The sequence below is a fragment of the Silene latifolia genome, chromosome 8 (assembly GCF_048544455.1).
Source record: "Silene latifolia isolate original U9 population chromosome 8, ASM4854445v1, whole genome shotgun sequence".
Taxonomy (NCBI): Eukaryota; Viridiplantae; Streptophyta; class Magnoliopsida; order Caryophyllales; family Caryophyllaceae; genus Silene; species Silene latifolia.
In genome coordinates, this window is record NC_133533.1 from 108,565,607 (window position 1) to 108,579,267 (window position 13,661).

General features: G+C 37.4%; 1 protein-coding gene across 1 annotated transcript; it reads right to left on the reverse strand.

Moving 5' to 3' along the window:
• Nucleotides 1-238: 238 nt before the first annotated feature.
• LOC141595706 (4-hydroxyphenylpyruvate dioxygenase-like) lies at nucleotides 239-1,522 on the reverse strand. The gene has a single exon (XM_074415672.1). The coding sequence runs from the start codon at nucleotides 1,520-1,522 to the stop codon at nucleotides 239-241; it is 1,284 nt and encodes a 427-aa protein (XP_074271773.1).
• Between the last annotated feature and the right edge of the window lie 12,139 nt (nucleotides 1,523-13,661).

Below are 13,661 nucleotides of genomic sequence, written 5' to 3' on the forward strand. Positions count from 1 at the left end.
ATTTCGGAGTACTTTAATACTTGTGTGAGACGGTTTTACCCAAATACTAAGGTTAAAAGTGTAAGTAAAACTGATTGACTAAAACATTTCCTTAAAGAAATTACTTATAGTAACTTATTTATTAGTTTTACATATAAAACGGTTTTACATAAGACTCTCTCCTCCATATATTTTTTTCGTAAAACTAACCGTTACCAATGTAAGAAATCGATCTGTAATTGTATTTTATAATTTTCGATCACGCAAGAACATCGTGATCGGAAAGCCCAAGAGTTTTCTCATAGTCTTCAATGGACTTAACAAGCCTCTTAACATTGCCCTTGCCAAAACCACCACAAGCAGGCTTTTGATACATCTTCCCATCCTCTCCCTCAACCATACAACCAATCCTTTGTATAATTTCAAGTACCAAAGTCGGCCTGTCGCCAATTGGAATCGTAAAAGTCTGAAGTTCGACACCTTCATGATCCATATCAACTTTGATTGATAATTTCTCACATTCGAGTATTTGCTCCTCAGTTAACACATCTCCTGCCCACTTCCTCATTTCCTTGTAGTACTCGGATGGTGGTGGGGGCATGAAGTCGAACCCACCGGATCCCGACCTTTTCTTTATTTCTTTCACTGTTTTAAAAATATCGTTGGTTAGTAGAGCCAGGTGTTGAACCCCTGACCCCTTGTTATGATTCAGGAACGTCTGAGCGTAGCTGTTTCGCTCAGTCCCCTTTACGGGCTCTGACACGTTTAGGACGAGAGACTCGTTGTTGTTTGCCATAAACACGGTTTTAATAGCTGTCTCTGTGAGTCCAAGCATGTCCTCAGCATCGTACTCAACAAAGTCGTGAAACCCGGTTATCGCCCTGATGTAATCACATGTTAGGGCTAAATCGGGCACACAAGCCGCGACATGATCAAGCCCCATGATACCGAATTCATTGAAGTTATCATCTTTGTTTACAGGTGAAAACTTGGGCAATAAGCAACCATTATAGGCATTTGCATGGCTCACGTAGCGTAATACCACGTCACCATAAAGTTGCACTTCAGAAATGGTGACCTGTCCTTCCAGAAGGACAGGTTCTGCGACCGGGTTTGCCCCAGCCTCAACGCTGGCGTAGAATGCCACGCCAGCATCTTCAACGTCCACGGCCACAGCTCGGACAGCAAGGCCGTGGGCGGTGGTAAAGGACAAGTGGGTCTCATAATCGAATGTGGGGATGACAGCACTAGAAATGCCTTTTGTGGTGGATAGGTTGGGTGGGTACGCCGCAGTGAAAAGGAGGCTAAGATTACCGCCGCGTAGGAGGTACGAGGCGTGGGCAAGGTTGCCAGTTGAAAGGTCAGATTTCGCCACCAACGGCATGCCGAAGCCGTTGGAAAAGCAACGACTTGTGTTGGTGGCATCACCACACCAAAACTCGATATGGTGAAACCCATTTATTTTAAAGCGGTCTGATTTCGGGTTGTACCGAACAAAGTTGGAGGAACGTTGTACGTTCTTTGGGACTGATAGGATACCCATTTGAATAATGTGGTTCAAGATTTGTAGTACTGAATTAGAAGGTAAAAGTAGTATAGCTAGAGAATTTAGGGTTTGGATTTATTATGTTTGTGTTGAAATGAACTCGGTTAGGTTTCTATTTATAGATAGTTTGAGTCTTTAACTAATATATATTCCATGTGCGGTGTGCTCTGTGCCTTAATCTTAACTCTTTAATTATGGCCCTATGGCCCCGCCTTATGGGTTTGGGAATCTTCAATTTTTCTTCACTAAATCCAAGTATAAATTATGGCCCTATGGCCTTATGGGTTTGGGAATCTTCAATTTTTCTTCACTAAATCCAAGTATAAATTATGGCCCTATGGCCTTATGGGTTTCTATTTATAAATTCCATATAGGTAGTCAACATAAACTAAGACTATACTCCGATCTAAAAAGCCTTAAAAAATTACGTCCTGCATCACAAGTCCTAGTGAAGGTTTTCTTCACAAATCCAAGTATAAATTAAAGGAATCCGGCCGTATTTTTCCTATTTTAGGGTTTAGTTAGTCTTCCTTAAGATAAAAGTATCTGTCTTATATTAAAACGGGTTAAGTATCAACCTACTTGAGCATATAAAACAAATGTTTTACTATTTTTCCATGCATTATACTTTTGTCTTATGCTAACTACTTGAGTCATCTTAAACTAATAAACGGATAAATCTATCTTAAATAAGAATTTGTGTTTATCTTTTCATGGTACACTTGAACATGGCTATTAAAATGACTCTTTTGGCAATTGATGACTCTTTTGGCAATTGATGAGGCACATAATTTAGGACCAAATGATAAGACAGATACTTTTATCTTAAGGAAGACTAACTAAATGCATAACACATGATGTCCGGGAGAAAAACATATGCTTGGCACCAGAGCCAACGCTCGAAGCTCTCGTCCTATACCATGTCAATAATACGAACGAGACCACGTGGACACTCTCAACTCGTACAGTTGCTCCCAATAAATAGGGAACATTATTAACCTTATAAGGTATTTTATCTCCGATCCAACTCTATAAACATAATACTTTCTCTCACTACAATTGCATGATAACTCCTCAGGAGAAACCTAACCGACACACGTGAGTTCAGAAGTCTAACTTTGGCATTGGAGGGCCTTTCCTCGGAATCCCTCGAGGCTAGGTTTTCTTCTTTCAAGTATTGGCCGACAGAGGATAGTCAACCCAAGGACCTCATGTCCGCGGGAAGATACAACGGTCGAATCAATCTTAGCAGTACTTAGTCATTCATTAATCTCGTGTGCATTTAACATAAAGTGTATTTATACCTAAAATAATTGGCGGCGTCTGTGGGGAACCTAACACTTAAAAAAGCATATACCTGAGAAGCTAAGATGTCCGATCCCAACAACTAGGGCTGGACATCGGTCCAAAATCGGACCGGAACCGGTTTGGACCAGAGTCGGAATCGTCAAAAATTTCGGACCGGATTATAAAAATTCCGGACCGGGACCGGACCTCAACAATTCCGGTCCAAGACCGGACGGACTGGTTGGACCTGAATAAATTTTACATACCCACTTTTTCAAATAGTACCGGAACATGGCATTATGATAAGCCTAATATTGCGGCCTAAATTGAGCTTAACAATGTGGCCTTTGGTGAGCCAAGAGAGAGCCCTTAATTGAGCCAAATGTACGATGTGAGCCTTAATTGAGCCAAAAAAAATTTCATTGAAAGAAAATATATCATGAAGATGTGAGACTTATGCCCTGTTCTTTTGGAATGAAGAAATTGTCTGAACTGAATTTAATAGAGCTGAACTGAACTTAATAGAGTTGAACTGAACTGAACTGAATTGATCTGAACTGAACTGAAATAATAAAAATAATAATAATAATAATAATAATAATAATAATAATAATAATAATAATAATAATAATAATATAATAACAATAATAATAATAATAATAAATGTTATAATAATATTATTCATTATTATTAATAATAATAAAATATCAATATCAATATAATAATAATCTAATACAACAACAACAACAACAGCAGCAGCAGCAGCAGCAGCAGCAACAACAACAACAACAACAACAACAACAACAATAACAACAACAACAACAGAGCCTTAATCACAAAATAATTTGGGGTCGGCTGACATGAATTATCCTTTCGAACCGTCCATAGGTGAATGCACGCCTCAAAATGCGAATAAAAAAAGGAAAATGAAAAACAAAAAGGGAGATAATAATAAAAAAATATAATAGTAATATAATAATAAATATAATAATACTTCCTCCCATCCACTCCAAAGGTTACAGTTACTATAAACGGACCATCCACTCCAAACTACCCATTCCCTTTTTAGCAAAAAACTTGACCAAATTACCCTCATTTGCACATTTTAATTACAGAAAATGTCATTGTCAAATTTCATTAATTGTACCTACTAACCTACATTAAACACTCACCAACCCACCTAAACCCATTTACTCTACCCACCCACTGCCTAATTATCCCACCCAAAACCATTCACTCAATTTCTTTCATCGTTTATTCCGCCCACCGACCCATCTCTCAATCTTCATCTTCATCGTTTATTCCGCCCAAATTCATTTTCATCTTCATCGTAAAAAAACACCAAATTGATCCATTACTTAGGAATCCATCTCTCTTTCTCTCGTTCAAACTCAATCACGAAAACCAAAATATTCTGTCATCGATTAATTTCTTATTCTCATCAATCAATTAATTAAACAATCAGATCTGGTATAAAGATGGATCGTCATGGTAGTGATTGTGGTTCAGATTGTGATTGTGGTTCCGGTTATCATGACGACTCTCTTATTTCGAATGAACATGTACCCGACTCGTTTGATCCATATGATCTGGGAACTGAGGTTCCGAAAACTCCTGAAACTGAGGTTCCAGAAACTCCTGAGTATGATGATTTACCCGATCCTTCTCTTGGGTTTATTGCATCACTAGAAGCGGCTCGAACTCCTCATGTACTTGCTGAAGTTGTTCCCGACACTCTTGACTTTGTTCATGCGGGTTATGATGATCCTAACTACGAATTCATAGATTATGATCTTCCTAAGAATAAAGATGCATTTAAGATGATGTGTTGTTTTCTACCCAGGTTTCGTGCCCTTTTCCCTCTTTTAAAAGCGAAATGGTTATTAAATGCGTCCCTAATTTTTGATTTGTGGTTCTATTTTTCGATGTGTTGTGTTTTGATTTGGTTGCTGGTGGTATGCTGTTAGTACTTGATTTCGTCTTACGCCGCTGGTTTATCTGATTCTGATTTTATAAGTCAATGGTTAGTTGTTGCTGTTGGTATGGATATTGGTAATTTGTTGGTTTTTAGAGGCTTTATTGATTTTTGTTGCAGGTGGTATGTTGTTAGTACTTGATTTCGTCTTACGCCGCTGGTTTATCTGATTCTGATTTTATAAGTCAATGGTTAGTTGTTGCTGTTGGTATGGATATTGGTAATTTGTTGGTTTTTAGAGGCTTTATTGATTTTTGTTGTTGGTGGTATGCTGTTAGTACTTGATTTCGTCTTACGCTACTTGGTTTATCGATTCTCGATTTTATAAGTCAATGGTTAGTTGTTCTTTGTTGGTATGGATATTGGTAATTTGTTGGTTTTTAGAGGCTTTATTGATTTTTGTTGCTGGTGGTATGCTGTTAGTACTTGATTTCGTCTTACGCCGCTGGTTTACCTAATTCTGATTTTATAAGTCTGACCCATGATGTTTAAATGGTTAGTTGTTGCTGTTGGTATGGATATTGGTAATTTGTTGGTTTTTAGAGGCTTTATTGATTTTTGTTGCTGGTGGTATGCTGTTAGTACTTGATTTCGTCTTACGCCGCTGGTTTACCTGATTCTGATTTTATAAGTCTGACCCTATGATTTTTAAATGAGGGGATTTTTTGTTAGCTGTTGGTGTTGGTAGTCGTTCCTAAAAGGATGCCATGTTCATGCCACCCCTTCACTAACTATTGAAGAAGGCTAAACATGATCATTGCTTTGCACCCAAATCAATGATCATATTTATGTCACTCTGGTTTGTGGCAGGTTTTGGCGGCAGTAAATGAGCATTGGTCATTTTAGATGCCACCCCAATCTTGGTTAAGGCGGCACTAAATGACCAACCGAAGCTCAATGTTGAGAGGAACAAGTCCCTCCTGAGAGCCTCGTAGCTGCTGTCAACAATGATGACCTAATACTATGAATAATATGATTAAATAGTCCTGATATGAAAACTTAAAAACATTCATTACATATTGCATAATCTGACAATGTTTAGGAATTAAACAATCTGACAATGTTTCTTTCATAAACATTGTAACATTGGACTTCAATGTTCAAAATAAAAATACATAAATAACCTACTGCATTTACCTTCAATCATACTTCACTCCTTTATGCAGTTTTTCAAAAAGTGTTGCGTCTCTTCAAAATAATGCGTCTCCACTTGTCTTCATCATGCTTCCATCAAATATGAGCCTTTCTAGTTTGTTTGAATCAGTTAGGCTTGGGTGTATTGCATTGGTATGCTTTTTTACCATACCCGCCTTAACCCAACGTTGGACAGTTCCATATCCAACTCCAAGTTTTTTTGCAAGTTTTTCGATTGAGGCACGATTTTTCTTTGGTATGCTCTTCAGTCTCTCTTTGTCAATGATGATTTTTGGATTGCTTGTGTTGCCTAACCTGCCTGATGGCAAGTGAATCGTCTCACCATCAGCTATTTTTTTCTTTGCTCGAGTCCACCAAAGCCATACCGTCTTCCCTGTAATGTTCCACTTGCAGGCAGCTTCTGAAATTTTGCCCTTCATGGGGACCAAGTTCTCAGAATTCACAAGCAAGAAATGTGCAATGCCGTCCTTTTCATCGTCCTTCAGGTTAGTCTTTCCCATTTTAGAAATTTGATTAAAATGTTAATTGTATTTATTGTTCTTGTAGAAGATATTTTATGTTTGCTTTTTTTTTTTTTTTTGTGTTATGGCAGAATATGGAAGTTTGGCAGAGAAGATGGAAGAATATGGAAGTTGGCAGAGAAGATGGAAGAATATGGAAGTTGGCAGAGAAGTGTATAAAGAATGCTGAGATTTGTACTTTCAATTTGTAAATTTGTAATGAAAATTTATAATTTTTGGTTTTTGGCGCAAAGTTGAAATTTTGGCAGGAAAGTTTAATTTGGAGTTGTACTTTCTTCCAATTTGTAAAGTAACTTGTACTTTCACTCAACTTTGTAGAAATTGTTGGCAGTGAAATTAAAAACTAATTTTTCCCTCTAATCTTCACTTTATCATTTTCACCTTTTTCTTAATACTTTAGTTGTATGACACAAATACCCTCCCTTTTCCCACCTTTTCTTAAAACATGTGAAACACCCCATGTTACCATTGGAGTGGATGGGAGGAAGTAATAAGAATAATATAGTAATATAAATAATATTATTAATAATATTATAATATATTAAATGATATAATATATTAATAATAATAACTAAAAAATAAATATGATAATATAATATAAATATTATTAATAATATTATAATATATTAAATAATATAATATATTAGTAATAATAAATAAAAAACAAATATGATAAGTATAATATAAATATTATAAATAATAATAATTAATATAACTAACACTACTACAAATACAGGCAACCACAACGGCCCTTTAACAACGCTTATTCACGAAAATCATCAAAACACGTTGTAGAATTTATTTCGCGAATTTTACCAAACTTAATTACAACGGTTATGTGTTGTTAGCCGTTGTTATTTGTTTTAACAACGGGTCATACTTAAACAACCGTTGTTAATGAAAAAACTAATAACAACGGTTAAATTTTAACCGTTGTTAATGGTTTGGCGCCAAATTAGTGAAAAGTAATCACAACGGTTATATTAGAACCCGTTTTTAATACTTTTTAACAACGGTTGTAATCTCAATAACCGTTGTTATTAATATTATGAAAATCTTAAGAACAACATATTGCTTTATTCTGCTATACGCTACAAACACAAACACAAGCTAATACTGCTACTATATCATCCTTCATTCCTCCCTGATCGTCTCTCTGTCTTCATCTCCGTCACTGTTGTCACGTCTTCTCTCCCTCATCGCGCGTGTTTATCAATCAGGTATATATATGTTTCTTAGCAACGCTTATTATAACTAGATATAGGATTTTTTGGGTTATTATCTAATTTGTTGATAATTTAGCTTAATTGCTTTCCTGAATTTCGTTTATTTGTTTGCCTATTATTGTATTTTCTGAATTAGTTGCCTATTATTACGAATGTAGAATAATGACTCGAACTTGGATGATTGATGCAAATATGAGTGACCGCACCTACAAGGATGGTTTAGCTGAATTTTATGAATTCGTTTCGAACAATTTGAATGGTTCTTCTAGTATTGCATGTCCTTGTGAAAGATGTGGTAATATTAGCTATATGGCTTTTCCGGACGTTAAAATACACCTAGAAAAGTAGAGATTTAGTCGATCCTATACACTTTGGATTTTTCATGGGGAATCATTAGAGGAAGAGAATAACTCTGAAGAAGATGATGTTGAGGTACACGAAAGGCTAACTGATGATCCTGAGTTTGCCGAGTTTTTTGAGTTGGAAGAGTTGGAAGTAGAGAAGTTGAATGTTGGGTCTATAGATAATGAAGAGAATGATGATGAGTCCATTGCTTTTGAAGATGTAGGTGATGACACTAGTAATTGGGATGACCTTAACAACATGTATGAGAAGTTGTGTGAGTCCAAGCACCTCTTTATCCTGGTTGTAAGTTCACAAAAATGTCGGGTGTGGTGAAGTTGTATAATATCAAGGGGGCAAATGGGGTGAGTGACACGTGTTTCACTAGTTTTTTAGCCTTAATAAAGGAGTTGCTTCCAGATGGTAATGTTCTACCCGTTAAGACATATGAGGCGAAAAAACTAATAAGAGGAGTGGGTATGAAATATGAGAAAATACATGCATGTCCAAATGATTGCATATTGTATCGGAAATTATATCAAAACTTAACCAATTGCCCTAAATGTTTGGAGTGGCGTTATAAGGATAAGGAAGGGATCCCGGCTAAGGTGTTGTGGTATTTTCCATTGATACCAAGAGTCATAAGGATTTATGCGAATCCCGATGATGCAAAAATGTTAACTTGGCATGAAACAGGAAGAATAAATGATGGAAAGCTAAGACACCCGGCAGATGGTAAGCAATGGAAATCGTTCGACGCTAAGTATCCCGAGTTCGGCAATGAACCTAGAAACTTACGTCTAGCGCTGTCCACTGATGGAATGAACCCACACGGAAACATGAGTAGCCAACATAGTACTTGGCCAGTAGTGTTGGCTATTTATAACTTACCTCCATATGTGTGCATGAAAAGAAAGTATTTGATGTTGTCGTTAATTTCCGGCCCTAAACAACCTGGAAATGATATAGATGTATATTTGGAACCTCTTCTAGATGATTTGCGATTGTTGTGGGATAGTGGGATAGAAGTATTTGATGCATATAAGAACGAAACTTTCAATTTGAGAGCGATGTTATTGTGTACAATAACCGACTATCCGGCTTATGGCGACCTTTCCGGGCACACAGTTCATGGGAAAGAGGCTTGTCCATTGTGTGGGGAGGATATCGAGTCCGAATACTTGAAGTCTTCTCGTAAGTATGTGTATATGGGAAATAGGAGGTTCTTGTCTCATGACCATTGTTATCGCAAGATGCTGAAAGCATTCAATGGAAGACAAGAACTTCGTCAACCTCCTAGAATTTTGAGTGGGCATGAAGTTTATGAGAAAGTAAAGCATATTGAGATAGATTATGGGAAGAAGAGCGGCTCTAAATTGTCTACTCGTGGGTATAAGAAAAGATCCATATTTTTTGATAAACTTCCATATTGGCCGACTGGAGGTCGAGCATTGCCTCGATTTCATGCACATTGAGAAAAATGTCTGTGATAATATTATCAATACCCTTCTTAATGTTCCCGGTAAAACAAAGGATAACGCCGCAGCTAGGGAAGATATGAAAATGATGGGTATTAGGCTAGAGTTGGCACCACGAAGAGAGGTAATCGTACATTTTTACCGCCAAAGCTTTTTACCCTTTCACGGAATGAGAGAAAAGAGTTATGTGCATGCTTGAATGGAATTAAAGTGCCACATGGTTATTCGTCGAACATCAAAAGCCTAGTGTCGATGCAAGACCTAAAACTCACCGGGTTAAAGTCACATGATTGTCATACTTTGATGCAACAATTACTACCTGTGGCTATTCGTTCCATTTTACCTGAAAAGGTAAGATATGCTATAACTAGATTCTGTCTCTTCTTCCAGTCCATATGCGAGAAAGTAATCGATCCCGATGACGCGGATTCATTGCAGGACCTCGTTGTAACCTCTCTTTGTCAGTTGGAAATGTATTTTCCACCCTCTTTCTTCACTATCATGATTCATCTGACCATTCACTTGGTTAGGGAGATTTTGTACCTTGGGCCCGTGTACTTGAGATACCAGTATCCTTTCGAAAGATTGATGAAAGTCTACAAGGACTATACATCTAATCGGTATCGTCCGGAAGGTTGTATTGCTGAACGCGCTATTTTAGACGAAGCTCTTTCATATTGTTACGCTCATCTCTCCCCTGAGGAGTTGATTGGCGTTCCTAAGAATCGTCATAGTGACTGGATGACCGGAAAAGGTATTAGGGGCCGGGTTGAAAAAATTGTGACACGTGAAATGTTGCATTTAGCACACATGTATGTGCTAAACAACGAAGATGAGGTGCAACCTTATATTCAACAACACAAAGATGAGCTCAAATACGATCACCAAAACAAGACCGAGAAGTGGATTGCGAACGAGCATACGAAGACGTTTCCGAGTGGTTTAGGAATATTGTCTTACGATTATCTTGATCAAACTGGTGATGACATCTCTCCTAGGTTACTACGTCTTGGTTTAGGTCCAAATGCCAGGGTCACCTTTTACAACAGTTTTGCCATTAATGGATATACTTTTTACACCCGCGAGCAAGATGAGGTGAGCACAATGCAAAATAGTGGTGTGAGTTCTGAATTTGAGGCAATGCACTTTGCTACTTCAAAAGATAAAAAGCCTATTTGGGGAAAATGCCTTTATTATGGTGTTATTCAAGAAATATTGGTACTAGATTACATTGATTTCACACTGCCTTTGTTTCGATGTAACCGGGTTGATAACAACATCCATTGTGTCCGAAAGGATAAGATGGGATTTACGTTGGTCAATCTGGGTAAGGTTGGCAATAATAAGGATGATCCTTTCATAATGGCATCCCAAGCTAAACAAGTGTTCTATGTCACCGATCCTATGGATAAGAAGTGGTCTGTTGTACCGTCTATAAGGAAAAGAAGGAGTAGTCCATCCGATAATGATGATGATGATCGGGATGTCGTTTTTGAGGGAATGGATCGATCTACCACCGTATCTTATTTCGACGATGTTGACACTGATCATGAGGACACCGAAAGCATCTATATGCGTGATGACCATGGTGAAGGTATTTGGGTTAACGAAGAAACTATGACATCCAAGAAACGTCCCCGATCCCGAGATAGTTCATCAGGACACATACAATATATGCATGCATGCTGGTGTAAGTTGTCTTATTTTCTTGATCTTATTATTAGATGTAGATGCTTTGGTGTTGAAATTGTTTGAATAATGTATTGTTACAGTTTGGACCGTAATGGAATTACGATAATTTTTTTTAAAAAAAGAGGTTCAACAATAACAACGGTTATATTTAAATTACCCGTTGTTAATACTTTCAACAACGGGTGTAGTACCTCTACCCGTTGTCAATTATTTTTTTGACGTATTTCATTTTGGCGCAAATTTGGTGAAAATATATTACAACGGGTATATGTTACCCGTTGTAATAAACTTTTGACAATGGTTGACTTTTATTGACCCGTTGTTATTAACATATAACAACGGTTCTTATTTGAGCACCCGTTGTTAATAGTTTGTCTTAATAAAAAACTAATATAGAAACCCATCCAAAGATGCCATACACAAACTAACACACACAACATTATTACTCCAACCGTTGGTATCCTGTGTTAATCCTTCTCTCTTCCTCGCTTTTTACATTCTCGTCGCCCGCTTTAAAACCCGAATCCGTTGCCTTCCCTTATCATCCTGCTCGTTCTCTTTATCATCATCATCAACAAGTATGTTCACTTTAATTTTGTGTTTCGTCATTAGGGTTTTAAGACGATCATCTTGTTTCTTTTTTCATGCATTTGTTTGTTTTTCGTCTTCTTTGTTATCTTTATCATCCCGCATCATCTACTTTACTCCTCTTATCGGGGTTTAGGATTTTAGAAGCTCAATCATTGTTTTTTAAGTTTTCATTCCTATTAGGGTTTAGGGTTTTAGATAATACTCTGCATGTACGTTGTTAAGTTTTTCATATCCAGCTATATCATTCATATTTGGTTTTTAGGATTATCATGGGTGAAAAACGTAAAAGAAGTCAAAAGAATAATGAGCCTGGTGATAATAAGCCTGGTGAGAGGGGTGCTACGAAGTGCAAGAAAGTCCTTGCGCTATAGCCGCTAAACAGTAGTTCGAAATAACATGGAGTGAGAAGGGTTTCCCTCTTTGGTCCAAATGCGGGTCTTTTCTCCAATTGGATTGGTGCTTGCACAAGACAGTTTGTGCCTATCCATTTAGAGGATGTTAAAAGTTTGAATCCAAAATTGGCGGAGTTATACTTGGCTCGTATAAAGGAAGGCTTTATTATACCCGATGAAAGTCATGATGAGTATTTAATGCATAAGGCAAATGATGTCCACAGGCCGTGGAAGTGTGGCGTTGCTAGGGATTGGTTGTATGTGGACAAGGCAACGGGGAGATGCGTAAGAGCCCACCGGAAAACAAGTGTCCCACCATCAAGCGGGAAGAATGGGATCTTTTCAAAAAGATGAGAACTACGAGAAGTTTCAGGTTAAATATCCTCGCCTTTTAACGATTTACCTATCATTTTTTTAATTAATGAGTCCTTTATATAATCTTTTTATTATCTCATCTACTTGCGCTTTTATATAATTATTTGAAGGCCGTTAGCAAAAGAAATCGTGCTAACATTTCATGCAAGAAGGGGAAATTCTATGGTTCTCGGGCGGTTACTGAGAAAGATAGAAGAGGACCTCGTAAGTAGCATGCATTATTGCCCTGTGAGACTTTATTTTTTTAATCACACTTGGACTTGCATTGATACACATTTACGTGTATAAATGTTACCATGTTAATGTGTAGGTGGCAAAGGGAGTGAAAGAGGTGGATCGGCATGTAACTTATAAACATGGGCACACGCCTAAAGGATCCCGGTCGTCGCATGACAAATACGATGTGGAAGTTTTGGCCAACATAGTAAGCATTATTTTATTAAGACGAGTTCATTACTAACTTTATTATTTTAGTCACAAATATAATTTGAAGTTTATTTAATATATTATAGGATAACGTATTGAAAGAGGTAGAAGAAGGGAAATTCACTCCCGGTGGTCGTAATGACGTTCTTGCTAGAGCGATCGGCCGACCCGAACATCCAGGTCGTTTGAGGGGCGTCCCGTTACAGGTTGGAGTAACGAAATATTATGGGAAAACTGCGCCGATAAAGAAGAAAAGGAAGACTAAGTCCGAGAACGCTGACATGGTAACATTTATTCTATTATTTTCATTTAAGTTCAATTCACATGTTATTGTTGGGATAAAAATTGCTGACACATTACATTCTTGGCAAGCGACTTGATTAATGGCATCCGTACTACTAAAGCTGAATCTTTGGAGGTAAGCTTTCCGAAGAAGAAGTGAAGATGATGGAGGATGTCATTTCTAAAGGGGTAATAATAAGGTACAACAGATTGGTGAAGAGGCCGCTACTACCTTGGCAATACATGAGAAGGAAGTATCGGTCAACGAGATTCAGAAAGATCAGGTACCTAATAATGCTTCCGAAGTTGTAACAACTAAAGCCGATCAGGTACCTAATATACTTCCTTATTTTTCTTTTGTTTTTTTTTTTGGGTAAGATCGGGGGTGTGTTCA

Coding starts and splice junctions, on each gene's coding strand:
- LOC141595706 (XM_074415672.1), bottom strand. CDS start 1,522: ATGGGTATCCTATCAGTCCCAAAGAACGTACAACGTTCCTCCAACTTT.